This window comes from Pieris brassicae, chromosome Z (assembly GCF_905147105.1).
Source record: "Pieris brassicae chromosome Z, ilPieBrab1.1, whole genome shotgun sequence".
Classification (NCBI taxonomy): Eukaryota; Metazoa; Arthropoda; class Insecta; order Lepidoptera; family Pieridae; genus Pieris; species Pieris brassicae.
Window position 1 is genome coordinate 3,227,391 of NC_059680.1, and position 22,783 is coordinate 3,250,173.

Below are 22,783 nucleotides of genomic sequence, written 5' to 3' on the forward strand. Positions count from 1 at the left end.
CCTCGTTACCATAAGTGTTTAACTACGTTCTGCAGTTCGACGTTCTGTCAATCGGGGCTAATCAAAGCTGCACATGACGCAATATAGCGCTGTTTCATCCATCAACTCAAACGCCTTGAATGTACTAGTCGATTACTCGATTGATCTAATTTACCTATTAATATTCTGATCAAGCGGTCGTGTCAATCAAATTTATTTAGTTATTGCAACAATTGTATTAGTGTATTGACACTCTATACTTATATTACACTAACAGTACCTGAAGTACGTTCCTGGGTTACTTGGTGAGCTTCTTGGTGTCGCAGGAGTCAATGGATGGTTCAGTACTAGTACCCTTGTCCTATATAAAACTATAAGTTCCATTCATTTACTTGCATTTATTCAGCCGTAGCGTATATAGCTTTACTCGTGACGTCCGTTTCGATATGACGAAGGCTTTTCTCGATAAATCGGAATGTCGATTAGGGATAAATGGTCTATCCAACACAAAAGGAATTTTTCAATTTAGTTTAGAACGTTCATCCAAATTAGGAAACAATATTTAAATATATTATTACATTACATAAACCAAAATATATCTAGAGAGCGTTCTATGACATATTTTAATATATATTGTACATATAAATATATGTGTGTATATATTATTTTATATTAGAGGATTTTTGGCAAGTAAACAAAACACAACATTATTTTGCTAAATGTAGCATAATCTGCGATGAATTCGTGTTTAAAGTGTTAATTTTCAATAGAACATTTAATGATGTAATTAAAATATCATCTACATTAAACAACAGTTTAGCAATTTTTATAAATGAAAATAAATAAATGTGTAATATGTGTTTGTTTTAATATATTTTAAACAATATAACCCATGGCTACTAAATAATATTTGGTAATTTAAAAGAATAATGTGTCTTATTAGTATTTGATGGCGAAGATAAAAAATTTAATCAAAGCAAATCGAATAAACTTTCTAAAACGTGATTTTTTTGTCTATCCCTGGCCCCGAAAGATAGTGTCACGGAGAGGTGCTAAGGAGACAAAGGTATACAATTAATTTAAAAGTGAAATATCACAATTATAAAACTGTCTTTAAAAAAAAGTGCTACGTCTTCAGAACCATAATATTCTTCCATCTCATCCTTTTGTAATGGTAAGACTTTTCCCGTAAAAAAACTCGCTGTTAAATTTATTATGTATTAAAAAACAAGTATCAATATATAAATAGTTCAAAAAGAAATTACTTCCGAAGCCCCGATTGTAATTAATCGTTTTTCAGCGAAAATTGCTACGTAATGGAATTTAATTAACGTTGGAAGTCATCTACGCTATTATTACACCAATTGTCTTTAAGAGTTTATTTCCCAAATTATATACATGTCGGGCACTATCAGGATATGTTAAGATTTTATTGTTGCTTTGGTTAATAATTGAAATTCCTTCTATTACTTCTGTTGATTTGTTTTGATATTATGTACTTGTTTCATAGTTTCGAATGGTTAATGAATAAGAGTACGAAAATAGCATCAGAGCAGACCAAAGGCCTCAAGTGGGGTCATGACTTTGGACAGGGCGTTTAGGGAACGAAGGGCACTACTGATTGAGTATTCATTCAGTGGAGCATTGTGGTGTTCAGAGGTTGTTCTTTGGACCGAGTTGAATTTAGGAGATTGTGATTATAAGTAATATCTGTATCCTGAACCGGCTGTTTATTGTAATTTAAGCAAAATTGTTATTTGTGATAGAAGGAATGAAACTAAATAAAAAAAATTGTGCTTCCACTTTATCCACAAGACACCTACTAAACCTATTAATGACGATGTCAATATACGGAGTGACGATATTCTACCGACATAATATTATTTATGCAACGATATAAGAATTCACGTGTATATTGGATTTGAAAATTTGTGCGTGTTTACAACTTTTTCTACATTATTCCACATTCATACATTATTATAGATGATCAGCCAGACACACACGTTTAATTTAAAGGTCCAAGGCAAGCCGGTTTCCTGACGACTTTATCCTTCATCATTATCAGTCATTCCATATATTTAAAAATTCAATACTAGCAGAATTTTAAACGGTTTAGGGTTGCGATTGCGGCACGGAATGCTAAACCACTAAGCTAACATTACTAATATTATTAGCAGTCGTCATCTTATCTATCTGCAAATAGATATTTCATAAAAAAACACTCATCCAATTTGGTATTTCTAAAAAAAATTTAATATTCATATTATAACGCCATCTGTTGTATCTAGTTAACATTGTTAAAATATAAGAATTTTCAATGTTGTACAGCAAATTTAGGCTAACTGACAAACACTGACACACTTATTATTTTGATATTGTACGTAATTATATATTCAACAGACTTTAATGAGTAAATGTACTTACACTAACTATTGTAACTTTTGTGATAGTATTTGATTTACAATAAAAATTAATGCTCATTTTTGCAGCAGCCTGACACCTAGATTACTTATTCGATTAGTTCAAACGCCTTAACGGTCAATATGAAAGTTCTCTATGAAAGTGTGTTTGGCTCAACGAAATAGGTACTCGCTATAAGTCCAAAGTTATTGTTGAAAACGTTGAAATAAGTTATCGTAAAAATTGTAAATCTAAAACTTTAATAAATCAACAAAGTACTTAAAGACGCAACCAATACTGTCCAGCCTGCAACCTGTTATAGTCGGGCAGTTCTTCAGTAGGTCCGACTGCAGCAGTGACGAGTGGTTTGTCATAAATGCTTGCTTCAGCAACTGTTTTTATTGCTTTTGGGTCTATGCGTGAAAGATCTTGATACATATTTGTCAATGGAGTTCTTTCGTTCTTGAACATCATTTGTATGCCTATATCAAAAGCGGAGTTTACAACTCCATCGATACGTCGCGCTAATTCCAATTTAGTTATATTGACGGCTCGCTGTACCTCATTTTTAGTAATCGTACTACATAAATGCATCCACATATTCTGTATGTTGTAAATGGCATTCTCGATATTCATGTTGGGCACGACAAAGTATACACCCCAGAGACCAACATCACTATGAGCTATATAAAATGATTCTAGAAGTTCACATAAATTACCTGTTGCAACTGCACGGACTGCATCGGAGGCGTGCCTGTGACTTCCTCCTTGACTTTTGTGCCACGACCCCATGTAGTTTTTCGCAACTAAAAGTGGTAAATAGTCCAAACTTTTATAGCCTGGTGCTTCCAAAGCGAGAGAAATATGTGCAAATGGCATTGAATCATCGCGGTAACGCACATGCGAACTCGTGAAACGGCAAGGGCTGAACTCCGCCTTTGTCACACAATCGCTACTACCAATGTGTCGACTTGCAGCATCTACTATTGTATCTAAAGAAATATCACCGGCTGCTGCGAAAAGCAATCGAGTCGGTTTATAGTGATTTTTAATGAAGTATAAGGCGCAATCCCTATTAAATTTCTTCACGTTTCTTGAAGGCCCGACGACTCTATTTGCTAGGGGCGTTCCTTGAAAAGCTGTTTCCTGTAAATAATCAAACATAACGTTTCTTGGATTCATGTCGAGATTTCGCATTTCATCCAGTATAATATTCCTTTCACAATCCATCTCTTTGTCCGATAATTGTAAATCGGTAACTATTTTCGTCAGTAAGGCCACAATATCACCAGCAGATTTGGTCGGACAAACTGCACTGAAAACTTGATATTCTCGCGTTGTAACTGATGTTACTTTGGCCTCTAAATGATTTAACTGACACGCTACGTCTTCGCTACTCATGGAAGTGAATCCCTTGAAGGCCATGTGTTCAATAAAATGAGAAATACCATTTGTATCATAATTTTCGTTCCTAGATCCAACTCTGGCAAAAAGATTGACGCAAGCCAAGGGGCTTTCAATTCTCTCCGTGGCAACGCGTAGTCCATTGGATAATTCTAAAGTCGTAACGTTTTGTGGGCCTTTACATATTTTCCTTGTATGGTGATGTAAAAAAGGAGAAAGCTGGTATATTTTCCGAAACATGTTCGACATTAAATAGAAGTTGCATTATTTTTATAACTGTCAAACTTTATGTCAGATTCAAAATGAGTACTATATAGGTGCTACAACTACATGACCATACACAAATAAATATAATTAAATAATAATAGACAATTTTTACAACTTTGGTTAATTCTAAAGGGCTGTAATTCACACACTTTACACTCGGTATAATCTAAAGAGAGCTATATCTATAGAGGTATAATCTAACAAACAGAGTTAATTACCGATACACCTTTTTTGAAAACCCTGACTAAAAAGTAATCAAAGTTTTGTCATGACAAAATGACAGCTTGTTTGTGAATCTGAATCATTATTAATTTAAAATTAACTTATTTGCGTGATTATTACAGAAAATATCGTAAACAGATACTTTATCTGATAACGCCCTGAAAGTTATCATAAAATGTTGCGATTGCTTTTTATAAGTGGCGTTCGAAAACGTGTACTTAATACGCCACGCAACTATTGCAGATGTATCAAGCCTGCATTGACTCATGTTTATGAATCGGGGCCTATTAATAGTAGCTTATATCCATCTGGACTCATTCTTGTCCATGAAGAAAGAGATTGCCCTAATGCCTGCATATCTCTTACATTTGACGCTGGATCGAGATATGAATTACCAAACGAAAATGGCATCACACACTTCTTCGAGCACTTGTGTTTTAAAGGAACCAAGAAGAGATCAAAAAGCAACATTGAAACTGAGATGAATGAAATTGGCGGGAAGTTTAAATGTTACACAACACGTGAAATGATTGGTTTTAGCGCCGAGTGCTTGTCCGATAATATTCCTCGAGCTTTAGAGTTGTTGACTGACTGCATATTTAACAATTCCTTGTCCAACAATGAAATAGAAATCCAAAAATGTATTATCTACCAAGAGATGCTACACCTCGACACTGATACTAGCTCTGTTCTGTTTGATTATATACATAGCGCCGCGTTTCAGGGTACGCCGCTAAGTCAGTCTGTCATGGGCCCCAGTCATAATCTTTACAATATCAACTCTAGATCCATAGCAATGTATATAGAAAAAATGTTTGTGCCCGCACGAATGATTTTTTCATGTGTGGGTCCTATCAAGCATGAACAGGCATGCAACCTCGCAAATACATATTTAAACAGAAATGTGGCCAATCCTAATATTACAAGGCGATACAGATTTACTGCAGGTGATATTCGTTACAGGGATGATTCCATGCACGTAGCGCATATTGCACTAACTGTAGAAGCCCCACCGTTCCCACACGCCGATTATCTGCCCATGTTACTGGCAGCAATGGCGATCGGAGCTTGGGATAGGTCACAGCCCGGCGGTCCTAACCACTCATGCATACTAGCACAAGCTGGTGGTGAGGGTATATTTAATTCATATGAGTCGTTTTACATAGCCTACAGAGATGCCGGTTTGTGGGGCTTACAGTTCGTTTCACCACGAATGGAAGTAGAGTGCGCTCTTGCATTGATGCAAGATGAGTGGATGAAATTATGCACAATTATTACCGACTCTGTATTAATTAAAACAAAACAACAATTGAAGTGGAAAATACTGAAAGAAAATGAAACTGTAGAGAGTGCTTGTCATAGTCACGCGAAATGGGTATTTTATACGAATTTCGCGCCAACGATAAAAGAGAAATTCGATTCAATAGACAAGTTGGTCGCAGACGATGTTAGACGTGTGTGCTACGAGTATATCTATGGCAAATGTCCAGTTGTCACTGCCATAGGCGCAACAGAAGCCTTACTACCAAATAGCAGATTGACAGGTGGTATGTATTGGTTGAGATTTTGAAAGCATTAAACTATCTCAAGATTTTATTCACGTATATCATTAATATTTTATGTAGACATGCAAAACAGGCGTTTTGTAATAAAGCAGATACTACTAATAAGTACTATCTCTTATAATACAATAATATAATAGGGTACAATATTATTAATTCCTTACAGCAAAACATTACCAATTGCTTTTTTTTGTTTAATGTAATAATGGGGTACAAATACATGTAGTAACGAAATTATAGATTATATTCATAGTGTGAACTAAAGTACAAGGGAAAATAAAACAACATTTATAAATTTATAATTTATTGTTTTAAGTAAAGCTAATGTAAATATTAAACACCGATTTCTGAGTATAATCAAGAGTATATTAGACACATATTACACGAAAATATCGTTATAGACACACATTAAATATTAAATGTAATTATAGCTACCCTGGAGTGGAGAATTTCTTTTATAATATAAATCACAGAGAGCTAGAGAGCACAATTAAAAAATTCGTTGATGCAGAAAAAAAATCAAAATGTTCATTGGCTTACTGAGTGTAAATTTTACATTAGATGACAAGTAAAATGTTATACCAGCCTGTAAACCTTTGGAAAAAATAACATTGCCTATGTTGCGTAATGAATAATTGTTTTTCACATCAATTTACACCATTGTTCATTTTAACAACTATTTTACCAACTTTTATATACTGGTTGGATTTACACAACACCTTGGATTAGACATACAATTTATTATTAGCGAAATTACAATTACATTACTTTAACCAATGTAATTTCACTATAGAAATATATTTCATCAATTGTAACGGAATGCAATCGTTATGTTAATAATTAAGTAAATGAAATTGGAATAAATCCAAAGAGCCTTCGATCTCGTTTTGGTGGAAATCTCTTTCAAATTATAATTATATGGTATTATAATTATAATTTGAAGGAGATTTCCATCCACGCACGCACTAGCGACTGGCCAAAAACCACTAATCTAGTACATTACACATCACAATCTTAACACCTTGGGTGTATTTTCAAGCCGATAACAACCATCTATATCGAGATGGGTAACTTAGATGACTCGACAGCGTCATTGCACACCAATTTTCTTGTTTTCTTGATTACGTTCGACATTACAGTTGCGACTCCTATACGTTATCTTTGAAATTGAATGAAACATTGTCAAACAAAAGACATTCATATGAGAACTTTTCAGTAGGTGATTCAGCGCCATTGCGCCGCTCCTCGTTACCCATCTACATCTCTACCTTAATTACTGTGGACCCACGAATTTAGCCTACACGTACGTTTAATATGAGTTCAACAGCATTTTTGTATAGTCCAGAAATTTTATTTGTAAGACAAGCATTCATATGTCTTGGTGATCAGCCGTCTGTGCGACACGCTTTTTTAAAAAAAGTTCGTATGCCAAAGGAAAATGCTCAAACTCATATTACCGCTCCTAACATTGACACAACAGCAGCCTTTTGTTTAAAGAGATTCGATCTCCTCGGACGTAATCACTATAAAGCTCATTTTCGCACAACTTCGGAGAATACTGGCCAATGACAATGTGCGTTCTACACGTTATTTTACTCAAATACCGATTTTATCAACATCAAAGGTCTAATCTAAAGCACTCAGCAGTTGCCATTTGAAAAATATTGTATAATTTAAAAAAATAACTACCGCCAATATAGTTGCGATAAAAATTGTCCCAGAATAATTGAATGCTACCCTGATGAAATTAATGTTTCAGCATGTCCTAAACGATACATAAAGACTATAAAAATATAAAACTTAAGAAATACAATTATGGCGACAGGTAAATTGATAGATATCTTTACGAATCGAATACGAATCATGTTTCGCAAGTCCATTCCGAGCTATACATTGTATTGTAAAAAGCGATGAATCCAAACACATATTCATGATATGTAAATGTTATGGCCATTAAGAAAAAGTTCAAAAATCAAAATTCTACAGATTAAAAAAAATACACTTTGTGCAACTCTCATGATTCCCAGTTTCTCGTGAAGCGACATATATTTTTTTTTTACGTAACATGGACTTACGCAAACAAATTTTCGTGAAAATCGATCGAGTTACTTCGTAACCAAGACAGCGAGACACACTACAAAGTACTTACACGCTATGAGATTAAAATTATATGTCATGGTTAAAGACCAGTTAAATTACGAGTAATATTTGAGCACTATATTATATTCCGATTAATATTAATTCTACCAAGTAATGTCAAAAGTGTGACGCATTTCTTAGTTAAACAATCGTAAAACTTCATTAGTAGCATTTGTTTTGTTATTACACAGATAATTTTTGTAATAACCTTAAAAATATCAAAACTCTGTTATATTTTGGGTTTTAAGAGAGAGAAAAAAAAGAAAAGAATTAAAAAACAACGACTACAAGCTGCCACAGGCGGCTTTATCAGTGATATCTTCCAAGAAACCCTGACGAAAAAAACAAAAAAAAAACATTTTTATACTGTTGCTTTTAACAGCATAATAACACAACATATAAAATAATAATAGTATAAAAAAGCAAATTTTTTACATGATTGTTGTGACAAAACAACATTGTTTATATGATTGCTAAAAATGCGTCTTACTTCATATGAAAGATTAAGTGACTTATTAACGGTTCGTTTTCTTCCAATATAATGAAGAGAAACGACCCACTATACAGTAAACATTTATATTTGGTTAAATATGCTGACTCCAGCTTATCATTTCACCTCTAATATTTTGTGATGATATTTTAATTAATAAAACAAAAGTATATAATTGGCTTTCGTTGGCACACTGTTTTGTACTTTATGGAGGCCAGAGACAGCAAAACAAAATCTGATGTGAATTTAATTCAAATGATTGAGTATTCTCGAAATATGCAAACAGTTTTTGTTAAGAATTTCTTTAAAACTACAGACATTTTCCTCTGTTAATAAATCTTAATATTTATATTATATATTAGAGAAAATATATGGTTATTGTCATATATCTATGAAGCACACTTTAATTGATTTTTTTTTAAATTATATTATCATTACACTACCGGGAAATCGTTTTTTCATTGATTCGCTTTGACTGACATATTGTTTTAAGTATTTAAAATGTGCTTCATAAATTCATTTGACAATCAAGAATTGGTCCAGGTAGTCTTAGCCAACGGCAACTTAGCACGAAACATCTCAATGTCAAAACATGCCAAATTACCGAATTTTGACAGCACATTCTCTCGACAAAGAATTCCAATGTGGTTCGATTTCTGTATATGCAGTCTACATTACAAAATAAAAAGCATTGGTATATAAAAAATTTGGTAAAAAAACAATGTATAAATGCTAAATCAATACAGCTAACAAATTATGGAATGTTGGTTACTTAATCTCAATCAATTACAATACGAAGACTTACTCTACGAGTACTTATTATAAATATAAATGTTAAACTTACTCTAAGTCAGGTTGATTACAGATCTTAAACCTAATGGAATGTATATAATTTTTTTCCTTGATCAATATGTTAGTTAATATACCCCTTACAATTAATGGTTAGCAATACCCAAACCTTTAAAAATATATAAAATTTTGAAAAATAAAAACCATTTGTGTCAAGTACAAATTTAAAACTAACCTTAATTGTCCGTTAATTGTTTCACCTTCCGCTTTTTAAACAGTCACAACGTCGTTGAGCTCCTGCGCCGTTCGAGGGCAAAATTCGTAAACTAAAATTATTTGAGGTGAGAAAGGGACGGCATGACAAAAATCCACATCGTATAGCTATCGCTTTCTAACTGTCCACCTCTATACGATCTTAGTCTAGATTTCACATTTTCGACTTGATTACGATGGGATGAGTCTTTTAGAAATTAAAGCTAAATGCGGTAAAGTAGACAAATCTATTGACGACTTTACCTATGTGTCACAACTAGAATGGCAATTTTCGAATGTCATATGGAATGTATTAAATTCAGTGATCCACTGTTTTATGACATACGTGGGTGTATTTTAAAACCCATAAATTTACAAAATCGACATTTTTATTCGACGACATTCATGTTCATAGAACATGAGCATCATTTCAGCTCGAATGTTTTATATGAATCTCTGTAACAAGTACTAAATAAGAAAACAACAAAACATAGAGAAACCAAAACGACGCCGCAATTCTATATCAAATATTTTGCATCACCCATGCTTATGTAAAATTACTCTTAGAAATAAAACTTATGGTAAACAGCAAAATATACAAGATAAAAGATGAGGTACAAAGATTGTTGTATTAAAGTGAAATTTCGAATCTTGTACTAAAATTATTTCAGTAAAACTGACTCGGTTCAGAGATTATTGTGAACTTAATCCTATAGAACTTAAACTAAATAAAGCATTAAAAATGAATATTTTACACATTTTGTACTGTGAGGTTATGTTCATTGTGGTTTTACCTATTATTTTGAAATTTCCAATAATAAAAATTTTGTACACTGTCTTAATGGCAATTATTATTAACCTAATTCGGATTGGAGCTGCCCTGTTCCCATTGTACTTAGTATTGTACAGCCACTTAGCATTACAAAAGAACCAATTCTTATATATTTAAATGGAAAATATTAAAATATAATTTGTCGTACAGGAGTTAACTTATGACAATAATTGGTACTTCAAAACTTGTTAAAACTAAGTAAGTCACTAACAAATATATCCTGCGTTAAAATAAAACCGATGTAAATTATAAAATCTATAAAATTATTTTTGTTCAATCAGTCTTTGGAATGTATATGGTGGAATGTATATTGGAAATAATATATACATACTCAACAGTACCTTTGGTGAGGTCTGAATTTTAGATGGCGTTACTATCGATCTAAACGCCACAAGCATAATAAAATTATTTGTGGCCGTCGAAAAATGTTAATTAACGAAAAATTGAAAATAAATAAAAAAATAAGTTTAAAATAAAGGCATTCTAGTCCGGTTTGAAGCAGAAGACCATATTCTTCCACCAGCATTGTTGAGTAAATCGGCGTGCCAGTTCGATCGGGTCAATTAGATCATCTTCCGGTCTCACCCTTAATCATGCGGTCTCTAGTTTCGGTTCTGTTTTCATCAGCGGCTCTACTTGTTGCCCGACATCTGCAGCCTGCGGGAACTGGTTGGCCTCGGGCGCCGTAGCTGTTGCCGTAAATCTGAAAGGTTTAATTACTAATAAGGTAATGGTAGTACGGTAATGGAGGCTTGTTAGCACTTCAATATTAAAAGTAAAAGTTCTTCAGTTCACACTATATGGCGTATTACAAGAATATAATAGTTATAATGTGGCCAAAAGATCAATGGTTAAATAGAATGCAAGACATTCCAATACAAAAGTTGATGTTTAATACTATGACCCAATGCTGACAGAATACAGGCCGTTATAAATTTTATAGGTTTAAAATTTTAGTTACACTTCATAGACTATTGAATTCGACGCAAAGCTACAATTTATTATAATAATTTCTACCAATAACGCACAGCACTAAAGAACACATCAAAAATCGCTAAAGCCAAACAAATGTACAACAACAGCCATAATATGAAAAAAAAAATACATACGCATACAGCATTTTCATGTCGGTAATGTCAAACAGCATTGCAATTAGACGCGAGTGATGGAAACTAATTAAAACACAAATGTTACAAGCACGACAAACAGTCTTATACTGGGGACCGTGTTTATCTGCGCGGATCAATATTGCATCCCACACCAGTTGTCTAGACTGTGGTGTTTGTTCAAAGTGATTCATACCGTATCTAAACAAATTACGGCTCAAAATTGTTTGCAATTTGATACAATTTTTGGGGGTCTATTTGACGCAACAGCGATGCGCAGATCGATCGCTGATATTAATAGCTGAACCCCAGACAGATAATATTGTTATACATCTATATATTTTAGACGCCAAGCGTTTATACAATATTGTGTTCGCACTCATGTCAATTACTAAATAGGTACTATGTAAATTAGATTGTAAGTTGCTTGGTTTGTTATAAAAAACTAATGTACAAAATAAATGAAAATGAGAACCAGACGAGAAAGTCTCTGTTCGGTGCCTCAGCGGTGCTTCATACAATTTTCTTAACACATTTACTATAGTATTGATAGAAATGGTCTGAAACCAACATATTTTATTCGCATATTTAGTAAAATAACGCAAAGCATTAGATTACAAATTTAGAAAAAAGTTAATAGGTCTAAAGTGTCCAACTTCCATATGGAAGTTCTGCGCCCAAATTGAGACAATGCCTTGTCCAATATTAATAGGGTATAATTTTAAAATATTAAAATTTAGCCTTGTTATTATTAGAGTGTAATTTTCGCTATTAGCTTAAAAGTAGATATGTTTTCGCATATGCAAATAATTATTAGGATGTATATTCATTACATACATACATTTTGCCTGAACAATTTCGATACCTTAATCATCTTCAATTAAACCGTCTAAGGCCAGAATTTAATTTATTAAGTTTTTAACTTTTCTTTTAATTTAGATACATTAAACAATACTCACTTTTCCATTTCCCGATAGTCATTCAAATTTTCAGGGCGCCACTTATTCTCAACCATGTTATGGACGCTTTAAGGAAAACAAAAGAAAAAATAAATAAATATATAGATTCAAAACAGATCCCGTTTAAAAATCTAAGATTTTTTATTTATATTGTTTTTTATAAACAAAAATAATAAATACTATGCAGATATTTAACATTGGGTCTGAATATTTTTTATTACATTATAACACATTAACTCCAGAATATGACTAGGGATCATTATTAGAAGACAAACACTATATAGGCTTTTTTCTAATCTACCTACATTAATATTTTAGTAAATAACACAAACAAATTAAAAATACTATAAAATAAAATAATGCAATCAAACGAACTTATAATTTTATCTATGGTATCTATGATGTTGCATGAGACAGACTAGTCAATTGCGTTATTTATTGAAATTACCTTTCTCTAGTCACCGTCGTCTACGCCTACGAAGACACAAGCATACCCAAGGTAATAAAACTAATTTTATACTAACCATAGCAGGATGAGCGTTGCTCTGTACTTTATCTAATCGGCGATTATAACATTTGAAAGAAAATCTATTAAATGTTCACGCATTTAATTATCCCGTATCAATGCTGTCCCGATGTTACGCGGCAAGCGAACATCGCAACAGTCAATACTTTTGATATATAAATGCATTCTCACCCCATTTGATCTCCCTGAGCGCTAAGTTGCGCAAGATACGCGGCCTGCTTGCGATGATGATACATATGCACGCGTAAACATGACGGATTACGCATTCGTTTCTGGCAAATTTCACATTGCAATGTCCCCTCTCTAGTGTCATGTTTGTCTCGTATGTGAACTTTAAGGTTGTAACGATTGGCAAAGAACCGGTGACACGACGGACATTTAACACCACCCGTTTTGCAGTTCCAACCTATGAGGAAATATAACTCTTGATTTAGCATTGTTTTTGCATATTTTGACAGCCAATCATCTTCCTTTATCTAAGATACAACTGGTTTTGCTACACGCGTTTGGTTATAATAAATTTAATTTTCAATAACTTAAATTTTTGCTGAATTTTTTATTTATTTCTAAAAAATGACGACGTGAATTATTAGTCCCTTTTCGCCTTTTACATATGTATTTCGTTAAAATGTGTTTACATCAGCTAAAAAAATTCATGTTTGTAACTTTTGGTTTACTATCTTTAATTTTATAGAGTTTATTTTTAAGTTTTATTTTTAAATACGATCTATACATATCTTGACGTTTAACAAAAAATAACACAACTTTTTAATCAAATTAAATTGAATTTATAAATTTACAGTTAATTGTGTCGTATTTATACGAGCATATAACATTTTACAAAAATGAGTACACTTTTGTTTAAATAAACAGAAGTTAGACAGTATCTTATCTCCCTTCGAAACTAAGTTTTGTATTTTGCTTTTAATTGAATAATAGCGATATATACGCATTATCAATTTTTTTTAGTCAGTGATGTTTTGAAGAATCCGTTACTAACAAAAATTATTAATTGTTATTTATTTTTCTTCAACCGTAACAGTGATAATTAAGGGTTTAAAATTCCTTAAATATCAAATTCAAGTTCAAGCCCTGTTTAGCATTGTGTTGGTGAAACAGTTTTATATGAAGATGGTACATACCTGTTTCTTTAGCAGAGTCTGGTACAACCAAGATATTATGAAACATATCGCTGTCGAAGTCGATCAAGGGTTCACTGAAATGTCGTGGAATGAAATAAAAACAAAAATAAAACAACTATAAAGGCGAATGTGTGAGCAACATAGTTACACTAAATAATCAATGGAAGCAAATGGCCTTTGACTTGTGTATAAATATCAATTACAAGTCAAATTTTCATGTTTTTTTTCATTCAGTACCCATGGATAAATCAAAGACCACTTGCAATGAAATAAATCAACTAAATTAATTTCTAAATAATTAACAAACAAAAGTAGGTGCTTTAAAAGTGCAAGTTTATACATATGGGTATAAGAGATTTACTATTTACCCAGACACATCACTGTAGGCTCCTTCAGGAACAAACTCGCTGTTTTCGGGATGAGAGGGACTGTTGTTGGCTGAAGGCCTGGGCTTCTTTTTGTTATTGTTGCTTGTTCTGTTCTGTGTATTTTTCATTAATCTATAAACAAAATATTCATGTGTTTCAAATTCCTGTAATTGTGCATCGGGTAGACACATTTGTGTGTTTTATTTATTTAACGTTTTGTAGTTTATTGAATCCATGACCTCCATGTTTTACATGCAGTTCTTTAACCACTAAAGAGGTAGTAATATAATATGAATAAGTAATATGTAATAGATCTAAAATAATTCTGAAATCAGTTTCTAATTGTCAAGTACTTGACTGCTTGGCATTACTGTTTCCTTAACAAACTAATATAAAAAATGTAAAAATAAACTGTTAATATTTTACCCAACAATATTTTACCCAAGCCTTATAACAACCAGGCCAAAAAAAAAAAAATTATACACATAAATGATATGGGCCATTCCAATATACAAGTAGGTATGTCAAGTAATATACAAACCGTTTTAGGGGGCTTCTTGCAGCTTCTTCCTTTGGAATCAAGGCTGGTACTTCAGGGGGTATTTCCATACTTGATGTTTCTTCTGGTTGTACCCACTCAGGCAAGCTGTCACTAGTTGCTTCATTGATCTGAGATCTTGGTGTGAAGGAATCTTCAGAGGCTGGCGGAGGTGACTCACTTTTCTATTAACAAATTAGAATAAATCCATCAAATAGAATAAAAACCTATATTCACATGAAATAAAAAAGATAATGGACATATATGTAATGCAACACCACTGACTGCCACCAGATTAACTGAATAAACAATCTTAATAGCAAATTATCATAAAATATTCATTAATGGATTAGATTACAGATTTATTTGAAATCTCATGTATAAAATATATATCTTATAAAATAAAATGTTGATGAATAAAATTGCCAATATTAGAAAAAGTGCACTTGCTAAACTTTGTTAAGTTAGAATTATAAAATTAAAATGGATAAGAAAAATACACAGTATAAAAAATAACATACCTCTCTGCCACTTGTGAGGCCTTTAATTTGCAAAAGTTCTGCTGTATGAAGGAAAGCAGACAACTCTTGCTGACGAACATGTACCTCTCCTTTGTACATAAACTGGAGAAGCTGCTTCAATTCATGATAAGACACATCCTTAAGAATGACTATAGGATGTTCACATGGATTCATCTATAGACAAATTATGTATATTTAACAAAACAACCAACAATCAACAAATTGTTTAAAGATTTTAACAAAGATGAGTTATATAAACAAATTATTTTCATGTGTGATTATAAAATTTAATTTTAAACAAACACAACCTGCTTTTTTAATTTTAATAAAAGGGAATAATTATGTTTAATACCCACAATAAGTTATATACCTAAATCAAACTAATAATAATTTCGTAACTATTACTTCTAGATATCTACTCAATATTGTGGTAGCATATAAATCTAAATAATTATTAATGAATTCAATGTTGGCATATATATATATATACTAGTAAAATACATTCAAGTTGTCCAAAATATTATTTAGCCCCAAGTCCTGTTTAGACTACCTTTATGTTATGTAATGTAAAGTTGACAAACTATATTTAACTATATTTTACAATTTACAGTTGTAAAAGAGTTTCAAATGTTAATTTAGCAAAGCATAGTATTTAAATATAGTATGTCATCTTTACATTACACAACTTAAAGGTAGTCTCAACAGAACTTAGAGCTAAATAATGTTTAGGACAACTTAAATGTATTTTACTAGTAATTATTGTTATAAATACTGAAAATGTAACAATGAGTGATCACCAGCTATATGTAAAGAACAGAAGTACATAAAGAAAAACATTTAAATGAATAAAAAGAATCAACACATAACAGCATTAAATTTACATTACAACATGACACATAGTATTTAAATATATGAAAATTTTTGTATACATAAAGCATAAAATATTTTCTTTGAGGAAAAAAAAATAATTAACAAAGGCAATTCAGTATGACTCATACCTTGAACAATTCCTTGAAGTAAGGACTGCAGACTGACAAAATTAACTTGTGTGCATGAACATACTGGCCATCAGCCGCCAACGTCACATCAACTAGATCCTCACCATCCAACAACGCTTGGAACGACAATGCGAGATTTGCGTGAAAATCATTCCACCGAAGTGAAAACTGGTCTGGCACTGCCATCGCCTGAAAAACAGCATCCACAGCGTAAAATCGCCTTCTATCGGAGAGTAACTGTACAATCCCTTACGCGTCCACACAATGAAACTAACACTTACTGAAAACCAATGTAGACACAATAAACTGCTCACGTACACGCCTTCTAATTACAGAGTTGGTACACAGTCTTATTAAACATAATCACAAAGGTAAATATCAAACCAATAAATTCTGTATTAAAATTAAATCTAACTGGCACTTCAATCAATACACGAAATATAACAAAATGTCGCTAACTCGCTTGTTGATTTAGACACTAGACACATCGATACTAGACAAATAGGAAATTCCAAGTTGTAAATGGCAATACTGACAACACGTAAACACGCCTAGATTGAATATGAAATTAATTTTCATAAGTTTAATTGCTTTTATTGATTAATTCAACAATAGTTGCTTTTTAATATAACAGGAATTGACAAAACTTGTTAAGTCGTAAAAAACGCTATACTCCTAATTCTACTTGCATAATTGTAATAATTTAAAATTTTTCCTCGCTTTTGAAATTAATTGTTAAGTGGTAACATTGATATTCTATGCCTTATAAGAAGTGTCATTTTCATTAAAACATTATTACTTATGGTATACATGGTAGTCTATGATTAAAGCTCCTGTACACTTGGAATGGGAATAATATAGAAAGTCTTTCCTTTATCTTTCTCAAACATGCAATAAAACATTTAATTAAACTTTTATCCTACTAGTGTGCATCGTTTAATGAATGACGTTCAGTTTTATGATCATTTGGAAGGGAGTTATAAATTAGCCCCTAAGACGTTTGAGTGCTCAGCAAGGTGAGACGATACTTTACTACGGGCCACTTTTTGTAACTAAGTCTTCAGAAGAGTTATTTGGATTAATTGGCAGATAGAATATGAAATTCCACCCGTATCACCACGTCCGCATTCGTTTTTCCACATTTGTGCGTATTTAAGGCATTTTTTGTTACGCAACACCTCTCTATGGAACCAGATACACAGAAGTATTTCCTAACCAATTTGACTCAAGCCTTGTCCTTCAAGAAAACAGCGCACCAATTCTTATAAGGCCTGCAACGCACTTGGAAGCTTTCTGACAGAGACTGACCATGGGCGGTACCCGGTGGTATCACATAACATCAGGTACACCTCTTGATCGTTTTCCCCCTTTTATACAAAGATGAAAGCAACCTTAAACAGTTTAATTTTACAGCGCGCGAGCTACTGCAGATCTGTAGATCTGAAGAGATCAATTTACAAAGTAAATGTTCTAAATTATAATTTTGATCGTGTGTGATTTTTGATGCCCACAAAATAAGAAATTTACACAAAGAACAAACTTTATAGTTTGGTGCAGTACAGTGTACCTATACAGATATTTCTGCTTTCTAAACACCCAGGGTAAATATGAATTACATTACGTTACGCTATGACTAGTTTTCAGGTATTTTATTTCTACTCTTTGGCTTTGAATTTAATTTAAGTTTGTTTCTTTCTACAGCAATAAGAGAAATAGTTAATAAGAAAACGAAATCAAGTATATAAGGGGCATTAATAAAATGTCAAATAAAGATTAATGTCAAAACTGAAAACTGACGTCGACAGCGAGTGTCAAGTTAATGTTGTAAATGCAAGTGGCAATAGACAGGTTCATCAAATTTGTCTTGAAGGCTAAACTCTGAAGTGGTACGTTGGCATATGAACTATAAATTTCTTGTTTTATTTTGTATTTACGTGTAAATTATGTTATAAGAATTGACCATGAGGTTATTCTGTTCGTGACTCTAACGGCCCCTCTTGTATGAGGTGTGTCGATAAGCTAAAAAGCTTTACTCACATTAACTAATTATTTAAATGTCCACAAGTTATTGAATTATTCACAATGCTAGGATTCACATTTAAAGAAGATGCAGATGCTGACAGAGTGCTGTTAGCTATGAAGGTGCTTAGTGCCGGTTTTTACGCAGTGTCTTCATTTATGATAACGGTGGTTAATAAAACCGTGCTGACCTCATATGCGTTTCCTTCTTATCAAGTATTAGGCATTGGACAAATGTTAGCGATAATTATAGTTTTATGGGTAAGCCGTGCCATAAAAATTGTTGAATTTCCGACGCTGGATCGTGGAGTTGCAAAGCGGATATGGCCCTTACCAGTGATATATTTGGGCAATATGGCAACCGGTCTTGGAGGAACAAAAGAACTAAGTCTTCCAATGTTCACGGCTTTACGCCGCTTCAGTATTCTAATGACAATGATATTAGAGCGATTTGTGCTAGGAATCAAAGCCTCATGGCCAGTTAAAGCAAGTGTGATGGCCATGGTTGGAGGAGCATTACTAGCTGCTGCTGATGATGTTACATTCTCGTGGACTGGATACACTCTTGTTCTTCTGAATGATGGATTTACTGCAGCAAATGGTGTATACATGAAGAAAAAATTGGATTCCAAGGAATTAGGTAAATATGGATTGATGTTCTACAATGCACTCTTTATGATAGTTCCAGCTGCTATAGTAGCATGGTGCACTGGTGATTTACGACGCTCTGTAGATTATCTGCATTGGTCTGACTCACTGTTTGTGCTACAGTTTCTTATGTCCTGTGTGATGGGTTTTGTCCTCTCATACAGTGTTATGTTATGTACACAATATAATAGTGCATTGACAACAACAATAATTGGGTGCTTAAAGAATATTTTGGTAACTTATTTAGGTATGATCATTGGAGGAGACTATGTTTATTCATGGCTGAACTTTGTTGGATTAAACATTAGTGTTCTTGCAAGTTTATGGTACACCTATGTTACTTTTAAACGTAAACCAACTTCATATGCTTTACTGAATGAAGCAAATAGCAAAGTTGATACAGTTTAAAGATAATAAACAACCTACTTGTACAGTAACAATGGTTGACACCAAAGAGTTGTGGTCAAGAGTAATTAAAAACTAAAAAAATTCTTTCTTTGTGGCCATGTAGAATTAGATAAGTTATTTAATGTAAATATATACTGTAGATACCTAATATCTCATGAAATTATGTATTTATTTATTGTATATTTTTTACTTGATATCTAAAGATGCCTTGTTACATTGGATGTATTTTAGTTATGTGGCTTTCTTAGTTTTTAAAGAAGCTTTGAGTACAGTTTTAGTACAAAGAGGAAACTTTAAGAGAACTTTTCATTCCCGAAATAGAAGCTTTTTGTGAATGGGCAGCCTTTATATTTTTAGTCTATTGTGCATCATTATGAGACAAGTCATTTTACCCAGTTACTGTTTAATTTGACCACAGTAGAAGTAATTGCAAAGCTATGTAAGATATTTGCCATTAATCATAAATATTACTTTTGAATATTCTTGTGATTGTTAGTGTTAAATATTTAAATATAAGTAATATATATATATATACATATAATATGTATTGTAAAGTATATTGTTTCTCTTTAGAACTTTTTATGGTTATTACCATATATTTTATATTAATAAATAAATTGATAATAACTAGGTAACACTAATCACAAAAAAACATAAAACAAGAAATATAATTATAAATGAATCCTAAAAAATGGTTCACACTTCAAATGAAAGCAATAAAAACCCAAAAAAAAAATGTTAATGTATATGGCCAGGACCAATACATTAATTATCTAAATATTATATAATAATTTTATAAGGGGAAATAAAAAATATATGATTAAGTCATTTGACACCATTGGATAATCTTGAAGACAAATCACTTTAGATTATGAAGCACACATGGTATCAGATGTGTTATAAGTAGTTATAAGTTGAATTAAAACGAATGAACAATTTATATTATCAGTTACATTTTGTATTAATAGCGTAACTATGTACTTCTACTATCAGTAGTTTAGTAAAGATAGTGTATTATTACAGGAAACTTTTTTCGCAAGATTAAATGACAAAAAAATATTTTTCATGTCTAAAATTATGAACAATATGTTTTGTATTTTATTATGTATTAGTGTATAATAGGATAATAGTTTTGCAACTTATCAGGTTGCTAATGCACAAATAGAGTTCTACATATTTTAATAATGATTCATTCAGTGATTTTTATGAAATGCGAGTTGTACTGACGTAACTCTTTGTATACACACTTCACTGCACTATTCATTGATTTTCAAAAAGAGCCTTTGTAAAGCATATGAATATTATTTTGCAATAAAAATAGTTGCGTATAAGAGTAACGTCCGTTATTTTTAACACCGAAAATTTGGTTATAAAGTTCCAACAACATCGACTTCTACTATTGCCTACATCTCAGTCAGAAAGGTATTGGATTTCTATTAGTATATTACGTAGACAGAAAAGAAATTATCATACAGTTTTTTATATACAAACGGTAGTCTACCGGCACCTAGACGGTATCTTAACTTCTTTTAAATGGTATTTAATTATTTTAACTTACATTAACTCAATAAGCTAGTCATATTCTACTTCTCCTTTTATTCTACAAGTGCATAATATTTAGGTCTCAATTACTAATTGAGATTAGCCAAGTTTGTTAAGTAGGATGTCCCAGTTTTAACAAAGAATCTTCAACCGAGAGGCCCGATTAACGAGCTTTTGGGTAGGAGATTTGAATCACAACCCAGATAATAATTGTCTACTGGTGCCTGGTGCACCGAACTTTAAGAAACCTGTAACAATGTTATAATACTTTTATTTTAATTATACTCGTGATTTTATATGGGTGGCGGATATTATTGTAAAGTAATATTTCATCAATGTCCTCATTGAATATATTGGTGAGATATTACTGTTTTAAAATTTTCTATAAGGTTAAAAAATTATATATGCAATAAATATTGTGACATTTTATTTTGTTTTCTTTCTTAATGCTAATCCACGACTTTAGTAATCGAAATGGAAGTCTGCTTTTAATCGTAAACCTGATGAATTTCTTTGATCCAAGTGACTCTTTACACCATAATATTATTAGGCACTATTTCAACTGAAATACGAATAAATAATATGTTATCATAATGTTGTGTAAGTCGTCCCATAACACTGCAATGTAGCATGGCACAGTTTTGCGTCTTCTATTGATAATTTTACTGATACGTAAGTCATTAGCCATTCGTGCCTGACACACGCCGTTTGATCTGGGGCGACAGCATGCTGGTTTCCCCGCACCGGCACCGCCAGGACCGGCCGACGAGCACGACCTCTATATTAAGAATAACCCCGTAATCACAATGCTAACACTAATCAGTGATAATGTATAATATGAATTTTAAATAAACAAAGAATGCCAATAATTTTAATAAGTATTAAAAAAACGTTCATTTCAAATCATTGGTTAATTAAAATTTTATAGACAGTTTCGACAAATGGAGTTTTGATGTAAATTTTCTGAAAATAATGAATCTTGTTAAATAAGTCTTAAGTCCCTGATACATTTTATTGAATTTTTCTGATAATATGATATTTATTTTGCAAATAATTAGTGTTGTAATTAGTTGTACTCTTTCTGGTATACGATCATTCTAATAAGAATAAAGAAGGAATTCTTCGGTATGATCAGGCATATGTTTGCATCGTTCCAAACCGTATATAATTATTTAATACAAAACTTCATTGAGATCTTGGTGTCGCGTTGTCATCAGTTCAGGTAAGACATAGTAACGATAAAGGCGTTGTAGCTTATCAGTAGGAGATAGGTTACGCAACAAGGGAATAGACACATGCCTCTGTTTCCATTAGGTATTCTATAATAATAATGGATAATCCAATGATTATTGATTACCTGAAACAAATATTGCTTTGTCATCAACATCAACTAAGCTAGATACAGGAAGTAGTAATTTTAAACTATAATATAATGTAACTGTAATATATATGAATATTAATTGGAAATACACATAAGCCGTAGTTATAGATCTATATAAAGTATTCAACAACTTAAGAACATTATTTTGGGAATAAAAACAATTTAAATTCGAGTACCTTAACGAATAGCTATATCATTTATTTTTAACAAAAAATTATAGTACATAGTGAAATATCTAAGTAAAACTCTTGACTTTCTTCATGCATAATTAAAATAAAAAGTACCTGTTCT

At 32.1% G+C, this 22,783-nt stretch overlaps 4 protein-coding genes across 4 annotated transcripts; 2 read left to right on the forward strand and 2 right to left on the reverse strand.

The window, feature by feature from the left end:
• Window positions 1-2,620: 2,620 nt before the first annotated feature.
• On the reverse strand, window positions 2,621-4,079 carry LOC123718607 (mitochondrial-processing peptidase subunit beta-like). The gene has a single exon (XM_045675262.1). The coding sequence runs from the start codon at window positions 4,030-4,032 to the stop codon at window positions 2,659-2,661; it is 1,374 nt and encodes a 457-aa protein (XP_045531218.1). The 5' UTR covers window positions 4,033-4,079; the 3' UTR covers window positions 2,621-2,658.
• A 246-nt stretch (window positions 4,080-4,325) lies between these two features.
• On the forward strand, window positions 4,326-5,868 carry LOC123718615 (mitochondrial-processing peptidase subunit beta-like). The gene has a single exon (XM_045675273.1). It carries the CDS (start codon window positions 4,448-4,450, stop codon window positions 5,840-5,842), a length of 1,395 nt encoding a protein of 464 aa, XP_045531229.1. The 5' UTR covers window positions 4,326-4,447; the 3' UTR covers window positions 5,843-5,868.
• A 259-nt stretch (window positions 5,869-6,127) lies between these two features.
• On the reverse strand, window positions 6,128-16,952 carry LOC123718637 (protein tramtrack, beta isoform-like). The gene is made up of 9 exons (XM_045675319.1): window positions 16,776-16,952; window positions 16,495-16,683; window positions 15,497-15,670; window positions 14,979-15,160; window positions 14,438-14,569; window positions 14,070-14,143; window positions 13,099-13,333; window positions 12,402-12,467; window positions 6,128-11,039 (listed from the first exon to the last, which is right to left on the reverse strand). The coding sequence occupies exons 2-9, from the start codon at window positions 16,678-16,680 to the stop codon at window positions 10,928-10,930; spliced, it is 1,161 nt and encodes a 386-aa protein (XP_045531275.1). The 5' UTR covers window positions 16,681-16,683; window positions 16,776-16,952; the 3' UTR covers window positions 6,128-10,927.
• A 1,421-nt stretch (window positions 16,953-18,373) lies between these two features.
• LOC123718862 (UDP-sugar transporter UST74c) lies at window positions 18,374-21,538 on the forward strand. The gene has a single exon (XM_045675798.1). The coding sequence runs from the start codon at window positions 18,577-18,579 to the stop codon at window positions 19,567-19,569; it is 993 nt and encodes a 330-aa protein (XP_045531754.1). The 5' UTR covers window positions 18,374-18,576; the 3' UTR covers window positions 19,570-21,538.
• Window positions 21,539-22,783: the final 1,245 nt, after the last annotated feature.

What these genes read in the sequence shown, in the direction of transcription:
- LOC123718862 (XM_045675798.1), top strand. Translation starts at nt 18,577, where the DNA reads ATGCTAGGATTCACATTTAAAGAAGATGCAGATGCTGACAGAGTGCTG.
- LOC123718607 (XM_045675262.1), bottom strand. Translation starts at nt 4,032, where the DNA reads ATGTCGAACATGTTTCGGAAAATATACCAGCTTTCTCCTTTTTTACAT.
- LOC123718637 (XM_045675319.1), bottom strand. Translation starts at nt 16,680, where the DNA reads ATGGCAGTGCCAGACCAGTTTTCACTTCGGTGGAATGATTTTCACGCA. An exon ending in GCCTCACAAGTGGCAGAGAG is followed by an intron (nt 15,161 to 15,496) that starts GTATGTTATTTT and finishes ATTTGTTAATAG; the next exon opens with AAAAGTGAGTCACCTCCGCC. An exon ending in GACTATCGGGAAATGGAAAA is followed by an intron (nt 11,040 to 12,401) that starts GTGAGTATTGTT and finishes TAAACCTTTCAG; the next exon opens with ATTTACGGCAACAGCTACGG.
- LOC123718615 (XM_045675273.1), top strand. Translation starts at nt 4,448, where the DNA reads ATGTTGCGATTGCTTTTTATAAGTGGCGTTCGAAAACGTGTACTTAAT.